At 35.1% G+C, this 20,805-nt stretch overlaps 1 protein-coding gene across 3 annotated transcripts in view; it reads right to left on the bottom strand.

Annotated features, from left to right (window-relative positions):
• Positions 1–20,805, bottom strand: part of LOC138309742 (zinc finger C2HC domain-containing protein 1A-like) — a 30,916-nt gene that overhangs the window by 4,349 nt on the left and 5,762 nt on the right. For all 3 annotated transcript variants that reach the window (XM_069250960.1, XM_069250962.1, XM_069250961.1), the window contains 7 exons: positions 19,100–19,164; positions 18,396–18,518; positions 16,934–17,072; positions 13,504–13,652; positions 12,865–13,045; positions 5,112–5,248; positions 1,089–1,264 (listed from right to left, as the gene is read on the bottom strand). In XM_069250960.1, coding sequence (XP_069107061.1) covers positions 1,089–1,264; positions 5,112–5,248; positions 12,865–13,045; positions 13,504–13,652; positions 16,934–17,072; positions 18,396–18,518; positions 19,100–19,164 — 970 coding nt within the window. The remainder of the gene's footprint in view (positions 1–1,088; positions 1,265–5,111; positions 5,249–12,864; positions 13,046–13,503; positions 13,653–16,933; positions 17,073–18,395; positions 18,519–19,099; positions 19,165–20,805) is intronic.

Genomic DNA, 20,805 nt, shown 5'->3' with positions numbered 1-20,805 from the left:
TATAGACAATGAAATGTAAATAAATTACTAAAATCAATTTAAATATATGGCTAATTACATAATTACATCATAATATGAAGTAAATCTTAAGACTTTAAATGTTGATTGATTATTATCTAATGAATTTAAAATACATGTAGCAAATTATCAAATCATAATCACAAAGTAAATCTTCAACTTTAACTTTTAAAAATTTTCTTCTGTCTTCAATATGCAGTTTACTCCTGAAGAGCGGGGGTAGCTGCAAAAGCGCTAGAGGTTGCAGAATTTTTTTTTTTTTTCTCGCAGTTTACTGTATGTATTCATAATTATGATCTTTATACCGGAAAGAGTTATCTGTCCTTGGAAGTAGCTGATACTATCTAGCTAAATGATCAATTTCAGTCCTGTTAATTTGAGAGATGGTCAATCTGGTTTAACTCTTTCACCCCTATGTAACTTTAGTAGACTCTACCATCCATTGATTTGGATGAGTCCATTATGGCCTACAGTGGTGAAAGGGTTAAATGTTGATGCCAATGACGACACTGATGCAGGTAAGGCAACACGTTTGAGTATACATTGAGTACCATCCTAAACTATTGCCAAAGATGAGACAAACATTGCTCATGGTGGCATCAATTGTTTTTCTAAGAAATTTATAATCAATTTGTAATTTTACCAACATTTTCTCTTACTAATGAACTATTGATGACATGTGATATACTAGAATATTAGTTAAGTGTTAGTATACATACAGTGTAAAGTGAAATTATCTCATGGAATACAATTACAAGGGGAGGTCACTCAGTTTAGAAAAGAAAAGTGGAAGATTAACAGAACTGCAAGTGGAACGCTTTTATGATTTACTTCAGATACATCGAAGGGGAGATCACTCAGTTAAGAGAAGAATAGATTCGCTGATTGAACTCCAAGTAGAAAATTAAATTGATTCATTCAAAGCAGCAAGTTTCCAGCTGACAATCTTATTTACAAAGTGACATTGATAATCTTGTCAGCAGCAGCTAGAAAAATGAATTTCTTTTATTCATCAAACATGAAATATTAAAATTAAATAACTCAATTTTTACAATCAAAATAGTGAATACCTGACACTCGAGGAAGATTTAGACTTAGGCATTCCGGTGCTACCTGGTCTAGAGCCTCGCTTGGCATCGTTGTATGCTGCAGAATTACGCCCTGTCCTAAAAACTCTGCCAGCGGGGGCATGACCCACCGCACTACCCTCTAACCCGATGGGAGGAGAATCGTCGTAGTCACTAGCCTAGGGTGAAGGCAATAGAGCAGGGTGATAGAGAAACAAGCAACTATAAGCAAGGACACTAAATACACAGAAATATATACCAAACTCAACCCAATAAGCGCCCATGTCCCTATAAGCACCCCTACCCCTTATGAGGCCTCAATTTCAATTGCCCGGGCATAAATAAAAATTGTTTAGGTTTGCAATAATTTTGCTTTATTAAACACTTTTTAATTTCTTTTATATTTTTTTTTCATTTTTTTAAAAAATCTGGGCACTAATTGGGTTGTATACAGTATTTACTGTTATTTTTTGTATTGTATAACTTGTCCAAACTGGCCCTAATGTCTAATCTCTTTCAATTCTGATGTAATGGGATTAATTCACGTGATACCCGATAGCGTTTGTGCGGGACTAATATCTCCAGTCGTGATGAAACATAACTATTTGTAATTATTCCGCTGAAATGACGTTAGTGCGAGATCTTTTGATGTCATTCCATCACCAATAGACACAACAGTCCCACACAGATATTATTGAGTAACTATCGGTGGTTCGTGGATTATTCCGACTGTCTCGCATTTTCCTTCTAAATTTACAAACTGTACAATCCAGAAACTTAACTATATTGACCAAATATTTAGCCCCATTTCAAAGTATCCAGGAATCGAGGAATCTTATGTCAATTTACACTAAGTTTTACACTTAAATACAACGTTTTCAAAATGAGAAAGAGTTTAAAAAATATGCTACAATTTTTAATCAAATTTTTTTTGGATACAAAAGAAACTTTAGAATGAAATACTACTCCATATAATATAGACAAAAATTATCTACAAACCACTACAAAATATACCGGTAATATCTATTTGATATATTTAAAAAAATGATGAATACGTTGATAATTTAAAAAGCAATTTTGATCTTTTGAAATACTACAAGGCTACAGATTTTGTAAATAAGTGTAAATACTAAATAGATAAAAATAAAATGATTAAGATATTATAAACCTTTCTTTAGTTTATCAACTTTTCAGGTAATTTATTTTATTCTAATCAAAACGTCTAGATCTAAAACATTCTTATATTCAATATTTTTTCTTATCACTACTAATAATCATTGAGACTTCCCAAACCAATATTCTGTATTTGCATATTACAGAGTTATCTGCCCTTGCCGGTAGGTATTGATTGTGACATCATGTGTTTGCGAACGTAACGTCATACTTTTGGGAGAAAACAATGTGAATTGCACTCTCAAAATAATGAAGTAACAACCGATATCTACCCACAAGGGAGCTAACTCTGTAATATGCAAAGACGCAATATATTCATGTCTATTAAATAAACATTGTATATTTCAAGTGAAAGACTATGCTGATAATTTCTTTCAGACTGTCTTTATTTTAAATAGAGATACACAGAGGTCGACTTTAACTTTTAATGCACTTGTCCCTTCCTTTGGAACATGAAAGGTAAATTCACTTGTCTGAATATGAAATAATAACTGTTTGACACAAATTATTGTATTACTTTTACATGTAAATACGATTGTGTATCTTTAATTATCTTGCAACTGAAAACTTAACTGTTAACGAATATTTGTAGAATAATAAGCTTACATTAAGTGTTGCAAGCAACACACGTCCCCTACCATCAATGACATTTTTTCTAATCTATGGCCAGTTATTATTGCTTAGTTATATTGTTATCATTGTATGAAGTTTGAACAAATTCTCTCACAAGTTATCACCGGAAACGAAAATTTATGATACTAACTATTTTTAGTAACAGTGACCTTTTGACCTCCAAATTCAATCCCAAGCTATTTTTTCTCCTATGTTACTATTGTATGAAGTTTGAACAAATTTCTTTATGTACAAGACTTGAATGATAAGCATAATCATGTAAATCTGAAAATAAATACCATATTCAACCCAATAAACACCCAAGGTGCTATAAAAATTGAAGAAATGAAAATGTTTGGGCTAACCTTTAACGAAATCATTAAACATAGTAAGGTATTAATCAAATTGCAAAAGAAATCAATACAAAAACATACACAGTTTTTACATTTTCAGTCTGCATTAAATTCAATGCAAGTGAAATTGAGGCCTCAAAAAGGAGTAGGGGCACTTATTCTGTCTTTGCACATAATAGAGTTAGCTCCCTTGCGGGTAGTTATCAATTGTTACGTCATTATTTTGTGAGCACAATTCACATCCTTTTTTCCGAAACATATGACATTATGATCGCAAACACATGACGTTACAATCAATATCTACCCGCAAGTGCAGATAACTCTGTAATATGCAATTTCGGAATAAGGACAGGGGCGCTTATTGGGTCAAATACAGTACTCTGCATAAGAAGACATCACAAATTGCATGTTAGTCAAGATAGCAAGATTTAAACAATAGAAGCACACTTATTATAGATACGATAGTTAAGGTTGTTAATGGAAAAAAGAAGGGATTAATAACAATCTAAAAATAGATTGAATATGGTATAGCCAGTTATTTCCGAAGATCAAAAAAATCGCTATTTTCATTGAAAAAAAAAAAATTGCGGTTTAAATCATTAATTGACAAAGACAACTTTCACACCCAGATTGATGTGAAATATGAAAATATCATAAACTTTAAACTAGAAATATTAAGTGCTCGCTAACTACATATGTACTTCCTAACTTTAATTTCCAGTATGAAATCATCCTCGGCAACAGGGGTCCCCGTGTACGTAGCACTTTCACTCATTATCCTTGGGACTATTGCAAGGAGATGGTTTACGCCCTTGGTTTATTGTAATAAATACTTTCCTTTACTTCATCAGAACTTTAAATGTGAAATACCTTTGACCTTTGTTAAGTGTGTTTATTATTATATAGATATTGATACGATAAACTTGTTTTGCTGTTCAAAAAAGTCGTTCGCTAGAACACCGTCCAGTCTCTGTGCACGTGGTGACTTACCTGTGCCACGCTTGAACGTCTTTTTGGGGTCATTAGATCTAGAGCTCAAACACCCAGACTGATATTTTACATTGTCTTTTCTTGTTTCTCTTATGCAAGGATGGTTGATTTTAGAAATATTTCTTAGAATTGTAGTAAATGCGGACTGTGGTCACAGGATTTAGTAAGTGATAGTGGAACGTACACCTAGGACTAGGATGATATGAAATAAATTAAATATGTGGCCTGTACTAAAAGTTATCCGTTTCGTCACTTTCTTTTATTGACTATTTAAACCTGATTTGCATTGTATTGTTCCGGAAGTTTGTGAAGTCGATCAGATCCTAAGAATATCCTGACTGATGCAAGAGTTTGTATGATACGCCACTTGAAGTTTGCATAAAACAAATGCGTCACTGTTTTTAATTTATAGTAGATTATCGCTACCAAGTAATTGTCTAAGTACATGTTTTTGAAAGGTTGGTGTCACTAAAATCATGGCCAAATCTATTAAAAAGTATGAGACACCGACTTCTGGTTTCGCGTGCGCAGTTGGAATCTGCGCTTATAGCGGATGTACACAGACTCTACACCCGACAAGGAAAATAATAGAGCGAGTACACTCCCACTAAAAAATCACTGGCTATACGATATAATGCTAAAGCAAGCATCCTTCACAGAGGAAAAGCTCAAAATATAATTGTTATACTGTATATTAATATATAAATTGCAACTCATTCAACCCTGAACACATATTTAGGCTCTTCTAAATAAAAGACTAGACCAGTTCATCATGAAATTTCAGGGGAAAACAAGTAACTAATTTATTCACCCCTAAAGACACAATTAGGCTCTTCTAAATCAAACACTGGACCAGTCTATTATGAAGATTCAGGGGTGAATGTGTTTAAACACTGACCTGATACTGATTTGTTGAGGGTGAAGGACGCCCCCTTGATGCTGGTTGTCTCCCATACCCACTCCCAGTTGCACCAGTAGATGTCCTTCCACTCCCATATCCACTCCCAGTTGTACTAATAGGCGTCCTTCCAGTTCCTGTCAACAACAAGTCGTAAGGAATTCAAATCTTGATTTTATATCTTTAAATCCCAAATTGATCTCACTAATATAACCAAAAGAAATTTAAATGAGTCATCTGGTGTTTAATACTTTTTATTTTAATTTTTGAAGATTTCAAATTTATTACCGATCTTGTCTTTTGGCACGACAGATGAATATGTCATTGAAGATAAATGAAAATATTTTTCAACATTTGAATTTGACCAATGTTGTCTTTTGGTATGACACATTGAAAAGTCAATACGATGGATTTTATAAATTTTGTTGACATTTTAGATTACCTACATAAATTAAGCTGCATTGAAGGTTATAGGTTTCACCCCATGTCTAAAAGGAGTTTATTAATTAGTTAATTATAAATATCTAAATATGTTCGGTGTCCAAATTTTAACCAATGAAACTAAAAACACCTTTAACTATATTACTCAGCAAAGACATGTATTCTTATATTAAATATATTTGCACAATAATTATAATAATAACCCAGTTGACCTTTTACGACAAAGTAACTTTAGTAATTGAAGTTTACATATTTTTTCTAATGTATAGAACAAAGAAGGAGTGTGGTTAAATTTATCATAAAAGATTTTGTTTGTGTTTAATTGTATGTCCCATTCCGTCTTTGCTCTCGCAAAAGATTTTGTTTGTGTTTAGTAATGTCCTATTAACAGGTGCCAGGATTGTTGGTGGAGGAAAGCCGCGGAGAAAAACGGCTGACCAGTGGTCAGTACCTGCCAACTGCCCCACATTTGACCCAGAGGTAGAGGGCTTAATTGTGGTAGTATGTTGAGACATTTGTCCCACTCTGCCACCAAGACGGCATCTCAAAAATAGGTATAAAATTGTGTTTTACCTATAAATCACTATAAATATAGTAAATTGTGAAATCTATGTATCTATAAATTCTACTTGCAAGTGAAACAAATAATTAATTTCCATAATTTATCAATCAAAATAAATAAATAAATTGTTTTATAATTAACAATATTTTGGCAAAAGCATTAATTATTAGATGGTGAAATTCTTTGAAATGAATTTATTATCTTTAAAGCAAAAAAACAACAACAAAAAACAAAACACAATACAATCTATAACAATAGCAATTATCAGCTGCATATATTTAAGCAGTAAACAATAAATGAAAAGATTTTTTCATTTATTTACAATTCCTTTCTAGCATTTAAAATTATCATAATTTACTAGTTACAGCATTTAATGTCTAAATATGACTAACTTGGAGAAACAGGATGATTCAATACCCTAAGAAATACAGTGTAGTTTCTTTCTTAAAGATTCTATTTCTTAGAATTTGCATGACTATTTTCAAAATAAATGTATTTTTTTAGCACACTGGCAAAGGAAAAGATATTCAAGTAGCAAAAATAAACAATTTCTAGCAATTATAGTTTATTGGGTATCAAAAATGTCTCATTATTTATTTCAATTCTTCTTATTGATTCTTCTTTCATTACAATATAGAGTTAGTATGTATCTGTCTGTATCTGTACTGAATTATTTCACATACATTATTGACATGAAAATGATTAATCTGTCTTTTGTAGAGATATATGCCCTTGTAAATTCATCATTCAATTGCTAGGTGCTTTGAGCAAGAATATCAATTGTTCACTAATTTGTGTGAGAAAATTACATTCTTTCTAATTTCCTGAAAATACGTTTAAAATAAATCATGTAACAACCAATAACACAACACAAGGGCACATAACTCTGCAATACCATAAAGTGACAAAGACAGACTGTTTGAGTAAAACACAGAGTTAGTGAACTTGATCAGTTCCATTACCATATTATTGAAGAATATTTAGCATTAGTGAAAAATAAGAAATTGAAACCTTGTTATTTGGATAAAATGATACTTGATTTGAAATACAGTATTTCTTTTAGCATAGAATGATATATTACCTTGTAACTTATTTTAAATATTTAAGGTAACCAAATTTTCTATCTACAGAGAATCTAGAAACAGCTTTTAGTATTACACAAATAGCTTTGTGCTACAACTGTATTAGTTGTGTACAACTGTATTTATATGTTTTATTTTAAATCAAATCTAATGTGACTTTTTACAGTAGTTAATCATTTAAGATAGATGCTGTTTACAGAAACTAGAACTATATATCCTACTAGAATATAAAAACAAATACTGGTAAAATATCATTCTTTTACAAAGCTTTTCATTCTTTCTGGGACAAGAGATTTTAGTCATTTTCAGTGTAGATCTTATTCATGGGCAAATTTCAGAAAAAAGATTCTTTTTTTAAATCTCAAAAAAAAATATATATATATTTCAGTCATACAGCATAGGCTCCCATGAAATGGCAGTAAATGTGATTTATGCATAAATCTAAATTCAAATCAAACTTAAAATTTTAACATTTTTCATTACAAACCGATTATGTACCCATCCATGGAATATTCAGTCTTTGCATATTACAGAGTTAGCTCCCTTGCGGGTAGGTATTGATTGTTACATCATTACTTTTTAAGCCAAATTCACGCTGTTTTCGTTGAAAAGTATGACGTTATGCTCGCAAATACATGATGTCGCAATAAATTCCTATCCTTAAGGGCAGATAACTCTTTAATATGCAAATACAGAATGATATAATTTGAAAAATTGAAATACAATTCACTAAAATAAGAATTACACTACAGAAAGAATATTCACATACATGTATTAGGCCCAAAAAAAATATGTCCGTTTAGGGCTACCCGATCAACCCTAATTTTTTACCCCCCGACCCTTATTTTTTTTCCACTTTTCTACCAAAAAAAAAAAGATTAAAAAGTCAGGATTTCAAACTCAGACTCTGGTTCCTGCCATCATTTTAGAGTGAAAAACACTAAAAAAATTATATAAAAGATAAAAAAATCCTCCCTATCAACCCTTTTTTTTTATGTGATGTAACTCTAAACAGACATTTTTTTTTTTGGCCTTATGTAAATGGATATGTGTCCCAGAAAGAGTGAATCCAAATATTTAATCTACCCTACAAGTTACTCAAACCAATCAGTTATTACACACACAGGTCGTGTGATACCTTGTCATAAGATGGCACAACTGCGGGACTCGTTGCCTAGATACAGAGTATAAACAGAATCAAGGGGAGATTACTCTTTAACATATAAAAAAAACATTTCTTTTAACTTTTTTTATTCAAAAGTCTTTGAATATTTGATGATTTCTTAAATCAATAATGAAAATATTTGGGAAAACTTCAGAACAAAATTTATGAGACCCACTGATAATCTAATCCATAAAGAAAAGATGCTGAATGCAACTTTACAAAAAAAAACCAGTAATGATATTAAATATTTATTAATGATATTAAATATTTATTAATTTCTTTTAAAGAAATAAATTTTCATTTTCTAAATTTTACCTTCTTAACTGCTTCAGGATTATATTTAAAATTACAATGGAAATTTGTTTTTATGTGTAAAATGGATAGAAGAAACAAGCATTTGTAAAATAAAGCTGCCAGAAACAAGAAGCTAAGTTGGTATTAAAAATGTTTGAATTTGGAAAGTGAAATTAATTTTCATTGAGCTTTAAAATTTCCTCTGTGGTTTTAAATTAAAGCAATCATGAAATTAAAATATTCATATTTTTTTTTGTTGGTAGTTTTGCTGAATAGCATCATAAGCTTAATTAGTTCAGTAATAAGCCCACATAGAAGTTTCTATATGTAGAATTTGTGACGAGTACATATTAGGTTATACATCAGTATTTTCTATTGTGATCCTTCCTTCAAGATCCTTTGGGGTTGGCATTACAAAATGGAAATTCCCATCTACAAAATTAATTTCCATATTCTTGATGCTCCACCGCTGACAAATGGTATTTTTCACTATATAAAACAGGAGCAGATGATTTAATATTTTCCTTCAGTTACAAAAGTTACTTACTTTACACCATTACCACCATTGAAAAGTTTGAGCTTCTAATTTTAATTCGAGTTAAAAGTATGAAAATTAAAATAATTAATTGCATCCCGAAAAAAATCTGTGGCAATATATCCTATATGGAATGAAGTAGTGATTGCGCATGCACCAAAGACAAAATGAATTAGTTTATATTATTTTCAGTGTTAATTAGACATATATATACACGATTAAACACCAATCATTGTTCAAATGATGAATATCATTTATGCTCTGTCGGCGGTGGAGCATCTTTAAATGACCTTGACTTTCATTCAAGGTCGTAGTCATTGGGATCAAAACATTTAAAATCTTTAAATGACTTATTTTAAGGGTATCAACCAGAGTTAAGTCCTCATAGGAAATCTCTTCATTTCATGAGCGACACTCCTTAAAGTGTTGCCCAATTCATTTAATTTCTTTTTCGATGGAAGTCATAAAAAAATGGAACTTTATACCTAAATATACATTTGTATATTTAAACGATACAAAATTTTATAGAACAGTTAGGTCCATCAACTGAAAAACACCGTAATCTGAAAATAAAGCTGAGAATTTGAAATAAAGCTGAGAATTTGAAATAAAGCTGATAAAGCTGAGAATTTGAAATAAAGCTGAGAATTTCCCCCAACTCCTCAATCAATGTAATTTCTTACTTTCTTCCTTACCAATTCAATTAAAACATTTTCAAATAGACTGATGATGTCAAGAAATTGATGTGTCAAACATTGAACATAAATTATAAAATAATTATATGATAATAAAATGGATTGATTGATGGGGCTTAATCCTTGCTCCTGTTATTATCGAGCCTAGGACATCTTGTATTATCTCATTCACCCCTGAACACACCTTGAGCTCTACTATTTCAATAGATGGGACAGTCCATTATGGAATTTCAGGGATGAATGGGTTTAAATTTGACAAAATGGATGATAAAATGTAAAGTCAAAATGGATGATTAAACATAAATAATTACATAATTTGAATATGACCGTTACATACACAACATTGAAAATTTTATAAAGGGCAATAACTCTGTGAATAGTGTGCTACAAGACCCGAGTTAATCCTGTGACATATTGTGACAAGTATCATTGTACATGAATGAATTTTCTGTACTAACCAACATTGTAAGCATTCCAATGAAAATAACAACTATTCTATAATCATTAATTCTGGGTTTTTTTCTTTCACTAAACCTACACAATCCAAGCACATTCCTCATAGTTAGTACCCTCCCTTGTTCTGTATAGGCACAAGTGCCCTTTTAATCATGGCATAATTAAATTAATCGGATGTCTGACGTCATTAATTATTGAAATTGGGAACTTATCTTGTCTATATTGTCACAAACCTAATATAGCATTGATATTCCTCCTTCTTGGTGGGTAAGCCAGGGCTACTTCAACCCAGACACAAAGGTATGTAAACACTAGGAGATAGAAAAGTCCTAATTTACTACGCAAAGTCCTATTTTATAGGACTTCCGCTGTAGACTAGGACAAGTTTTATTATATAAGGACCATTCACGAGTTCTAGGACTTGGTTACCCAGGAATGGGACCGGTCACCCAGGATTAGGACTTGTCGTTTAAGATTAGAACTTGTCGCTGAAGATTAGACGGTCCCCCACCGCTGTCGATCACAGCCGGTTTACCTGTGTTTCAGCTAGGCCAGCAACTTCTTTAAAGATGCTACACTGCTGAACATTGGTAGTTTTTCTTTATCAAAAACATAAGCAGACAAATTAGTATTTTTCTTCAATTGTTGTTTACTTCACACCATTGACAACATTGAAAAGTTTGAGCTTCTTATTTTGAAAAAATATTATAGATAATTCATTGTGTCCAAAAAAGCTTCTGTGGCATTATGACCAATATGGAATGAAGTACAGATTGCGTATCCACCAAAAGCAAAGCATTACATTATATATTATTTTTGAGTTAATTAGCCATATATTTACATGAGTAAACGCTAATAGTATTGTTCAATGATGAGAATTGTTCATGCCCTGTTGGCAGTGGAGCATCTTTAAATATCTAATAATACTCGATATGTAAACTTTTTTTCACATATGTTAAGTGTGTTGCAATATAACCACCATATTTATTCTACATTCAATGACATATAGAGGTCTCTGTACTAATTGATTATCACTATTATTCTGTATTTGCATATTACAGAGTTATCTGCCCTTGTGTATAAAAATTAAGTGTGATATCATCAGTACTTGCCAACTTTCCCTCCCCTCCATGATCTGTCGGGAAAATTCCCCCTCCCCCTCCCCCCCCGATTTCAGAACTCCCTATTCCCGTTTCCCCGCCCCCCCCTCCCCCCGATCGAATTGTTCAAAAAGACAATAAATAATTTCTCTCCCGATTATTGTAAAGTCCATCATATCAAAAACCCCCCGTATTGGGCCCCTTTCTACCATCAACGGTTAGGTAAGATGCCAGAGATAAACCACTAGTCCGTTTAAGCTCATGGTTTGTAACAGTTCGTTGATCCGCTAATGACCTGTTCACTGGACCCCTAACGATACCTGACACTTCATTGACTGTAGGTATCTGTTTTAATTTATGAAAATTTATGTATGGCCTGTGTAACATTTAGACTATCGATCGCAGTACAGTGCAATCAAGACAAGCTGTTAGCAGTAAACGTGCCATGCCAATCGTCATACAAATCGTTGATGGTGGACTGGTTTAAGCATTTTAAATGCATTATTTAAATGAAACAACTTCAATTTTAAATTTGATCAAAGAAAAAGATGTACGGGATATTTTCCCAGTTTTACTCGGAGTTGACATTCCATCATTTTCTGGTGATGTGATTCGGTTAATTTTGTGTTCAGAATAAGTCAGGATTAAAAACTAAACATACATTAATTGGTTAATAATAATAGTTACATTGTATAAGCTTACTTTGGAAATTTGGATCTAAAATTCATGCAATATTTAGTTAAATATAATTTTCAAAAAAGGAACACTAAAATATTTGTTCCATTGATATTGCACTATCAGCCAGATTAACTCTTCACATGTATATGCATTTTACATTTAATAAAGAAAAAAAAATTTTTAAAAAAAATTGGACCATGGACCATCAATACAACTGATTCTTTACCGGTAATAAAAAACTGGTTAAAAAAATGATACAATTTTAATCAAGTTATGATATTTTTATTCTTTTTTAAGTTTCTGCCTTGACTAAATTTCTAACTTATATTTATCAGATACTATTTTTAAAGAAAAAGAGCAGTACAGAACAACATTCATATTTGCATACACTGCATTAGATAGAAAAAAAAAAACTTCTTTCTTTAATAATTAATATTATCTCACCCTTGATTTATGCTAAAATTTGTACCTTGCGCGAGGACAACATTGTTTTGGTTGGAAAATGTCGTTCCACGTTCACGCACTTTCTCCCCCATGAGAATTTTGGAAAAGTTGGCAAGTAGTATGTATCATGTGTGTGCGAGTGGAAAAAAAACTGATGTGAATTGCACCCACAAAATAATGATGTCATAATAGATACCTATCTGGAAGGGAGCTAACTCTGTAAGACAAAATAAAGCACCATATTTGACCTTTTACCCTAACAAGCAACCTTCTCACCCTATACATGCTTGACCTTTCTTACCTGTTGAAGGTGAGGCTTTAGTCCCTGGTGTCCCTCGTGTAGAAGCTGGAGTACCCTTGACCCCGGGGCTGCTGTATCCTGATGAAGATGTCATGCCCCTGGCCCCGGGGCTATTGTATCCTGATGGTGATGATGTCATTCCACTAGAAACTCCCCGGCCCTTTAGTTTCGGTGGCTGGTACTAAAGTAAGAGTTTTAAAAGTTTTAGTCAAACTTTAAAAGGAAAAAAACAATTTTCAATCAAATCTGTCTAATACTGTAAAAATTATTTCAGCGGTAGTTTTATCTAAACACTTTTCGTGCTGTATTTGAAGCGCTAATTCATCTACAGCGCTAAATTTTGTAAATGGCCAATCCATTAAATTGTATTAATTGATATCTGTGCCAATAAAAAATAATTTACAGTTTTCACAATTGTGCTAAAATTTGACTGTGCTAAAATAAGTACTCTTACAGTATATAAACTCCGCCCATGCTGGAAATTTTTAAGCAAAGAATAACATAAATTTTACCATTCTCTAAGACTGTATGTCAGCTTTAATTAAAAATAATTTTTTACTTTTAATTACATATAATTATCTTTTGAAGAAAGTCATTAAATTGTACGATGATGTGAGCAAAATATTAAGTTATTTTTACCGAATTTCTGGCGTCCATCTTTGCCTTAGCGTTGGCGTTAGGTTGCGGCTTTGAAGGAAGTTTCCTCTGCTGATTTTTACAGAATTCCATATGACGTTCTGCAGCCTGCTGATTGAATCTCCTTCCACAATGGGGACACTGTATGTAGTCTGTTCAAAAGACAATAATTTTAAACATAATGCAATTCCGTTTTTGCATATACAGAGTTATTTCCCTTGAGGAAAGGTATTGATCATTATTTTTGTAAACGGAACTCCTGTCATGCCTGGGGGGAGGGGATGTGTTAAGGTACTGTTTACCACATACCTGGGTTTATAGATGGTGATGGGGGTCGGAGGGTTGGGGGGGGTTAAGATATTATGTATAACAACATACCTGGGTTTATAGATGGTGAGGGGGGTCGGGGGGTTAAGATATTATGTACAACATACCTGGGTTTATAGATTGATGATGGGGGTCGGGGGGTTGGGGGGGGGGGTTAAGATATTATGTACAACATACCTGGGTTTATAGATGATGATGGGGGTCGGGGGGTTGGGGGGGGTTAAGATATTATGTACAACATACCTGGGTTTATAGATGTGATGATGGGGGTCGGGGGGTTGGGGGGGGTTAAGATATTATGTACAACACACCTGGGTTTATAGATGATGTGATGGGGGTCGGGGGGGGTTAAGATATTATGTACAACATACCTGGGTTTATAGATGGTGATGGGGGTCGGGGGGTTGGGGGGGGTTAAGATATTATGTACAACATACATGGGTTTATAGATGGTGATGGGGGTCGGGGAGTTGGGGGGGGTTAAGATATTATTTACAACATACCTGGGTTTATAGATGATGATGGGGGTCGGGGGGTTGGTGGGGGTTAAGATATTATGTACAACATACCTGGGTTTATAGATGATGATGGGGGGTCGGGGGGGGGGGGGGGTTAAGATATTATGTACAACATACCTGGGTTTATAGATGGTGATGGGGGTCGGGGGGTTAAGATATTATTTACAACACACCTGGGTTTATAGATGGTGATGGGGGTCGGGGGGGGGGGGGGGGTTAAGATATTATGTACAACATACCTGGGTTTATAGATGGTGATGGGGGTCGGGGGGGGGGGGGTTAAGGTATTATGTACAACATACCTGGGTTTATAGATGGTGATGGGGGTCGGGGGGTCGGGGGGTTAAGATATTATGTACAACATACCTGGGTTTATAGATGGTGATGGGGGTCGGGGGGTGGGGGGTTAAGATATTATGTACAACATACCTGGGTTTATAGATGATGATGGGGGTCGGGGGGGGGGTGGTTAAGATATTATGTACAACATACCTGGGTTTATAGATGGTGATGGGGGTCAGGGGGGGGGGGTTGGGGGGGTTAAGATATTATGTACAACATACCTGGGTTTATAGATGGTGATGGGGGTCAGGGGTCGGGGGGGGGTTAAGATATTATGTACAACATACCTGGGTTTATAGATGGTGATGGGGGTCCAGGGGGTCGGGGGGTTAAGATATTATGTACAACATACCTGGGTTTATAGATGGTGATGGGGGTCGGGGGTCGGGGGGTTAAGATATTATGTACAACATACCTGGGTTTATAGATGGTGATGGGGGTCGGGGGGTCGGGGGGGTTAAGATATTATGATAGATGGTGATGGGGGGTCGGGGGTTGGGGGGGTTAACAACATACCTGGGTTTATAGATGGTGATGGGGTCGGGGGGTTAAGATATTATGTACAACATACCTGGGGTTTATAGATGGTGATGGGGGTGGGGGGTCGGGGGGTTAAGATATTATGTACAACATACCTGGGTTTATAGATGGTGATGGGGGTCGGGGGGGGGGGGGGTTAAGATATTATGTACAACATACCTGGGTTTATAGATGGTGATGGGGGTCGGGGAGTGGGGGGGGTTAAGATATTATGTACAACATACCTGGGTTTATAGATGATGATGGGGGGTCGGGGGGTCGGGGGGGGGTTGGGGGGGGGGGTAAGATATTATTACAACATACCTGGGTTTATAGATGGTGATGGGGGTCGGGGGGGGGGGGGGGTAAGATATTATGTACAACATACCTGGGTTTATAGATGGTGATGGGGGGGGACAGGGGGTGGGGTTAAGATATTATGTACAACATACCTGGGTTTATAGATGGTGATGGGGGTCGGGGGGGGGGGGGTTTAAGATATTATGTACAACATACCTGGGTTTATAGATGGTGATGGGGGTCGGGGGTTGGGGGGGTTAAGATATTATGTACAACACACCTGGGTTTATAGATGGTGATGGGGGTCGGGGGGTTGGGGGGGGTTAAGATATTATGTACAACATACCTGGGTTTATAGATGGTGATGGGGGTCGGGGGGTTAAGATATTATGTACAACACACCTGGGTTTATAGATGGTGATGGGGGTCGGGGGGTTAAGATATTATGTACAACATACCTGGGTTTATAGATGGTGATGGGGGTCGGGGGGTTGGGGGGGGGTTAAGATATTATGTACAACATACCTGGGTTTATAGATGGTGATGGGGGTCGGGGGGGGGGGGGGGTTAAGATATTATGTACAACATACCTGGGTTTATAGATGGTGATGGGGGGTCGGGGGGGGGGTTAAGATATTATGTACAACATACCTGGGTTTATAGATGGTGATGGGGGTCGGGGGGTTAAGATATTATGTACAACATACCTGGGTTTATAGATGGTGATGGGGTCGGGGGGTGGGGGGTTAAGATATTATGTACAACATACCTGGGTTTATAGATGGTGATGGGGTGGGGGGTCGGGGGGTTAAGATATTATGTACAACATACCTGGGTTTATAGATGGTGATGGGGGTGGGGGGTTAAGATATTATGTACAACATACCTGGGGGGTGATGGGGGTCGGGGGGTTAAGATATTATGTACAACACACCTGGGTTTATAGATGGTGATGGGGGTCGGGGGGTTGGGGGGGTTAAGATATTATGTACAACATACCTGGGTTTATAGATGGTGATGGGGGTGGGGGGGGGGGGTTAAGATATTATGTACAACATACCTGGGTTTATAGATGGTGATGGGGGTCGGGGGGTTGGGGGGTTAAGATATTATGTACAACATACCTGGGTTTATAGATGGTGATGGGGGTCGGGGGGTTAAGATATTATGCACAACACACCTGGGTTTATAGATGGTGATGGGGGTGGGGGTCGGGGGGTTAAGATATTATGTACAACATACCTGGGTTTATAGATGGTGATGGGGGTCGGGGGTGGGGGGGGTAGGGATATTATGTACAACATACCTGGGTTTATAGATGGTGATGGGGGTCGGGGGGTTAAGATATTATGCACAACACACCTGGGTTTATAGATGGTGATGGGGGTCGGGGGGTTGGGGGGGTTAAGATATTATGCACAACACACCTGGGTTTATAGATGGTGGGGGTGGGGGAGGCAGTGCTTCTCCACGTTCCATAGCTTTGGTAACGTCTTTCGCTGATCTGATGGTATTAATGAAGTCCTGGTGCTGTGCCCTCCAGTTTGACCTCGGGGGTTTCACTTCCTGTACAGAAGAAATAAGTGTTGGTTCTGTGTTATCAATATCATGAGACATTAGTCATACATTGAAATGTATAATGTATTCAGTAACCATCAAACAAAAATCTTTCATTTAAGAACTACTTTAATTAAGTAGTTTATGGTATATTGTGAAACTTCCAGACACACTATCAGTGTCCGTATTCTTGTGGGTCCACTAAATTTGTTATATTTACATTAACTTGTCACTTCTACTATATAAATTACCCAAGACAAATTGAGGTATATGACACCATGACGGTATAACTGACACCTAAAACGTCACCATTATGATTCACGAATGTTGTCGTGGTGACGTCAACTGATAACCGTCAAAATGGCTGTTACATCTTGTGGATTAAAAAATTGTAGTAAATTAAACGAATATACTAGCTTAAACAATGTTAATGCAGAGACCCTAAAATGATTATATAACGCTAGCGCACATTATGAAGATTGTTTGCAAAGCTCTGGCATCTATATAGATCATAGATGCCATAGGAAGATAGTTTACCAGATAATGCTTAAATAATAGATTTTGTATCCTGGGTACTCTGGTGATCCATCCTCGATAATCCATGGGTTACTTATAATCACTGTATAATATCCACCTGGACTATGTCAATCTCATTAAAATTAGACTTGTAATTCCGCTTCACTACGATACCCTATATTACACTCCAATACAAGATCTAACGATGCCCTGTTCGGGGTCAACTCAACATGACCCCTGGCTTAGAATCGGAACATCTCAGGACGTAGTATTAGCCTTTCATACTTCCAAACGAATCAACCACACCGAAGATTCCGTAGGCAAGATGCTGATTGGCTAACCACAGGGGTCATGCTGGGGTGACCCCGAACGGGGCATCGTTAGATCTTGTATTGGAGCGTATACGTAAAGTAGGGTAGTAGTGGAGCAGAATTACAAGTCTAATTTAAATTAGATTAGGACTATGTCAAAGTAAAACTGAAGGCAGTACATAAGGAAAATATTGACAAATCATAGGCCTGCAAATGACAACAGATGAGACAGGACTAGATTGGTCCTACATCAAAACATTCAAATATTAATCACTGCATACTGCAGTCAAATATATGGCTTTAAAGTTGGGTATCACTCGCTGTAATCTTCAAAATAAGTCTCTGCAGGCATGTAATTGGTCAATTTTTCTCTCTCATTTATGACTGAATCCAAAGGTGGATATAACAATAGTGAGAGTAACCCCTAGAAAATCGAGGATGATTGTAATCAGATAATATGCATAAAATCCATTGATAAAAGATATCATGTCAGGAAAATGTTTACTTTTTTCTGTGCTTGCTTCATTTGTCTGTAGCTGATTTCTGTTCCTTCAGCTCTCTGTTTAGTAGAATCAAACACCTTCCTCTTGGATTTCGCGCTTTTTGCACAGATAGGTTGATGTTTGGCCTAGAAAAAGAAATATCGATTTAATGATAGAAACACTACTTTCATCTTTGCATATTACAGAGTCAGCTCCCTTGTGAGTAGGTATTGATTGTTACATCATTATTTAGTGAGTGAAATTCACATCGTTTTCTCTGGATAGTATGACGTAATGCCTGCGAACACATTACGTCACAATAAATACCTACCCACAAGGGCAGATAACTCTGTAATATGCAAATATAGATATCTATACATGAAATTCTTCTTTTACAACTTAAGTTCCAAATTAATCAAACTGGTCACACTACATAAATATCAAAACTTAATGATAATTTTTTCTTTATTTTCATACTGATTTTTTTTTTCTTCCTAAATCTAAATTTTTTTAAACCGTACCACTATGGTGTAAAAATGTTGCATACTGAATTTGAAATCCATATCAAAATATTTGAAAAAAATTACTGAAACTGTACATTAAAACATTTTCATTATATCAAAAAAAAGAAAGAAAAAAATATAAATGTCCCTAAAGACAAATTTGGGCTGTTCTAAGTAAAAGACTAGACCAGTCTATCATGAATTCATAGGTATGCAGTCCTTACCAAAGACTCTGGCACAAACTGCCTCCCACAGATCTTACAGGGCTTTCGGTGAACTTTGACATTTGCTACAAAGAGAAAATTAAAAATAGTACAAATTGCTGCTAAAAAAAAAACTTCATAAATTACTTCTATTTCGATATTACATGGATTATTGCTATCATTCACCCTTGGACTTAATAGCAAAACTTAAGATTCTGCGTGCAACATGAGATGAGACCTGTGGTATTTTGTTCATCAAAAGAATGTATAATGGTACCCTATGATTTAGGTTTTGATACTTTTGTAATTTGGTGTCTCTCTCTGTAATCTTCAAATGAAGTCTTATCAGGGCTGTGATTGGTCAGGTTTTTTTCCCTCCTGAAAGTTTTACGATAGTAATGACATACACAGCAAATATTTCTTTACATGAATTTCAAGTGAAGAAATAGTTTGCCTGTGTAATCCTGGGGTGGATATGCAATAATGATAATAACCTGAGCATCAAGGATGAAATTGCTACATGGTAGGTAACTCTGAAGACAATGATCATCACATACAGGAAACATTATATGTATCTTACACATTTTCTTCAGGATGGAGAGTATGGCTTATGTAATTTTTACACATGACATTTGATTGTCTAATGATGTGTACACTGCTGCACCATGAAGAACAATGACAATTAAGTGTCCTTTGATCGCTAAAAACCACCCAAATTTTTTTCCGACTGAAACTGCCTGCCAGATCAAGTCAGGATAATAAATGCATCAGGCCATTACTAACAGTAGAATATAAAATGTATACTTTCATTGTGTGTACCATATGGGCTTAAATCAATATATGGGCCAATACGGTTCTATTTTTGTTGAAGGCCTTATGCTTCAACTGCATTCATCCTAGCCAGAAATCTACACAATGTAACTTTGTATTTCTTAAGCTTGGTATGAAAATCTAAATAAGAAAATCCTTGTTTTTATCAGTGGATACATAAAACTGAGAATACTAGACAAGAACTTTGCCCAAGTGTATATTAAATATATTTATATATTATACATACGGTAGGTGTATATCATATATTATATAATGTTATATATATGTGTTTGGTTTGTTTATTTTTATGTCCTATTATTATATAATGTTATATATATGTGAACATTATTATATAATATTATATAATATATTATACATATCTCAGAAACACAAATGACAAGGAAGACAATTTTATGCCTCATCTGGGCCTCAACCTTCCGACCTACGGCGCCTGGCCATTATCGACTAGACAAACATACATGTGGTGAATACTACTGTGTCACAATGTGCATAAACCATAATTATTTTGTTACTATACAAAAATAACTGAGGTTTTTTCCCAATGCTTAACACTGTAGAATAATTTTTATAACAGTTACGGGGTATAATACATCTTCACCGAAACTACACATTTTTTTTTCATGAACTTACTTTAAAACAAATTTGATAATTATTTTGTTGAGATTCATGAGTTGTTTATTGACTATCAATACTATTAGCACATCATCACTTCCATAACAATTTTAAATACATAATTTCAAAACACAGGTCGTCTTAAGTTTCCTGATGTCCTCCTTATTACCGAATGATAGTTGACTATCACTACCCCTTTACAAGAGCCAAATGGGCCTGAACAGTTGTCTGACTATCTATTAGAAAATACATCATACAGTAGAACTGAAGTACATAGTAAGTTG

This window comes from Argopecten irradians, chromosome 15 (genome assembly GCF_041381155.1).
Source record: "Argopecten irradians isolate NY chromosome 15, Ai_NY, whole genome shotgun sequence".
Taxonomy (NCBI): domain Eukaryota; kingdom Metazoa; phylum Mollusca; class Bivalvia; order Pectinida; family Pectinidae; genus Argopecten; species Argopecten irradians.
This window is presented reverse-complemented; position numbering and strand designations above follow the sequence as displayed.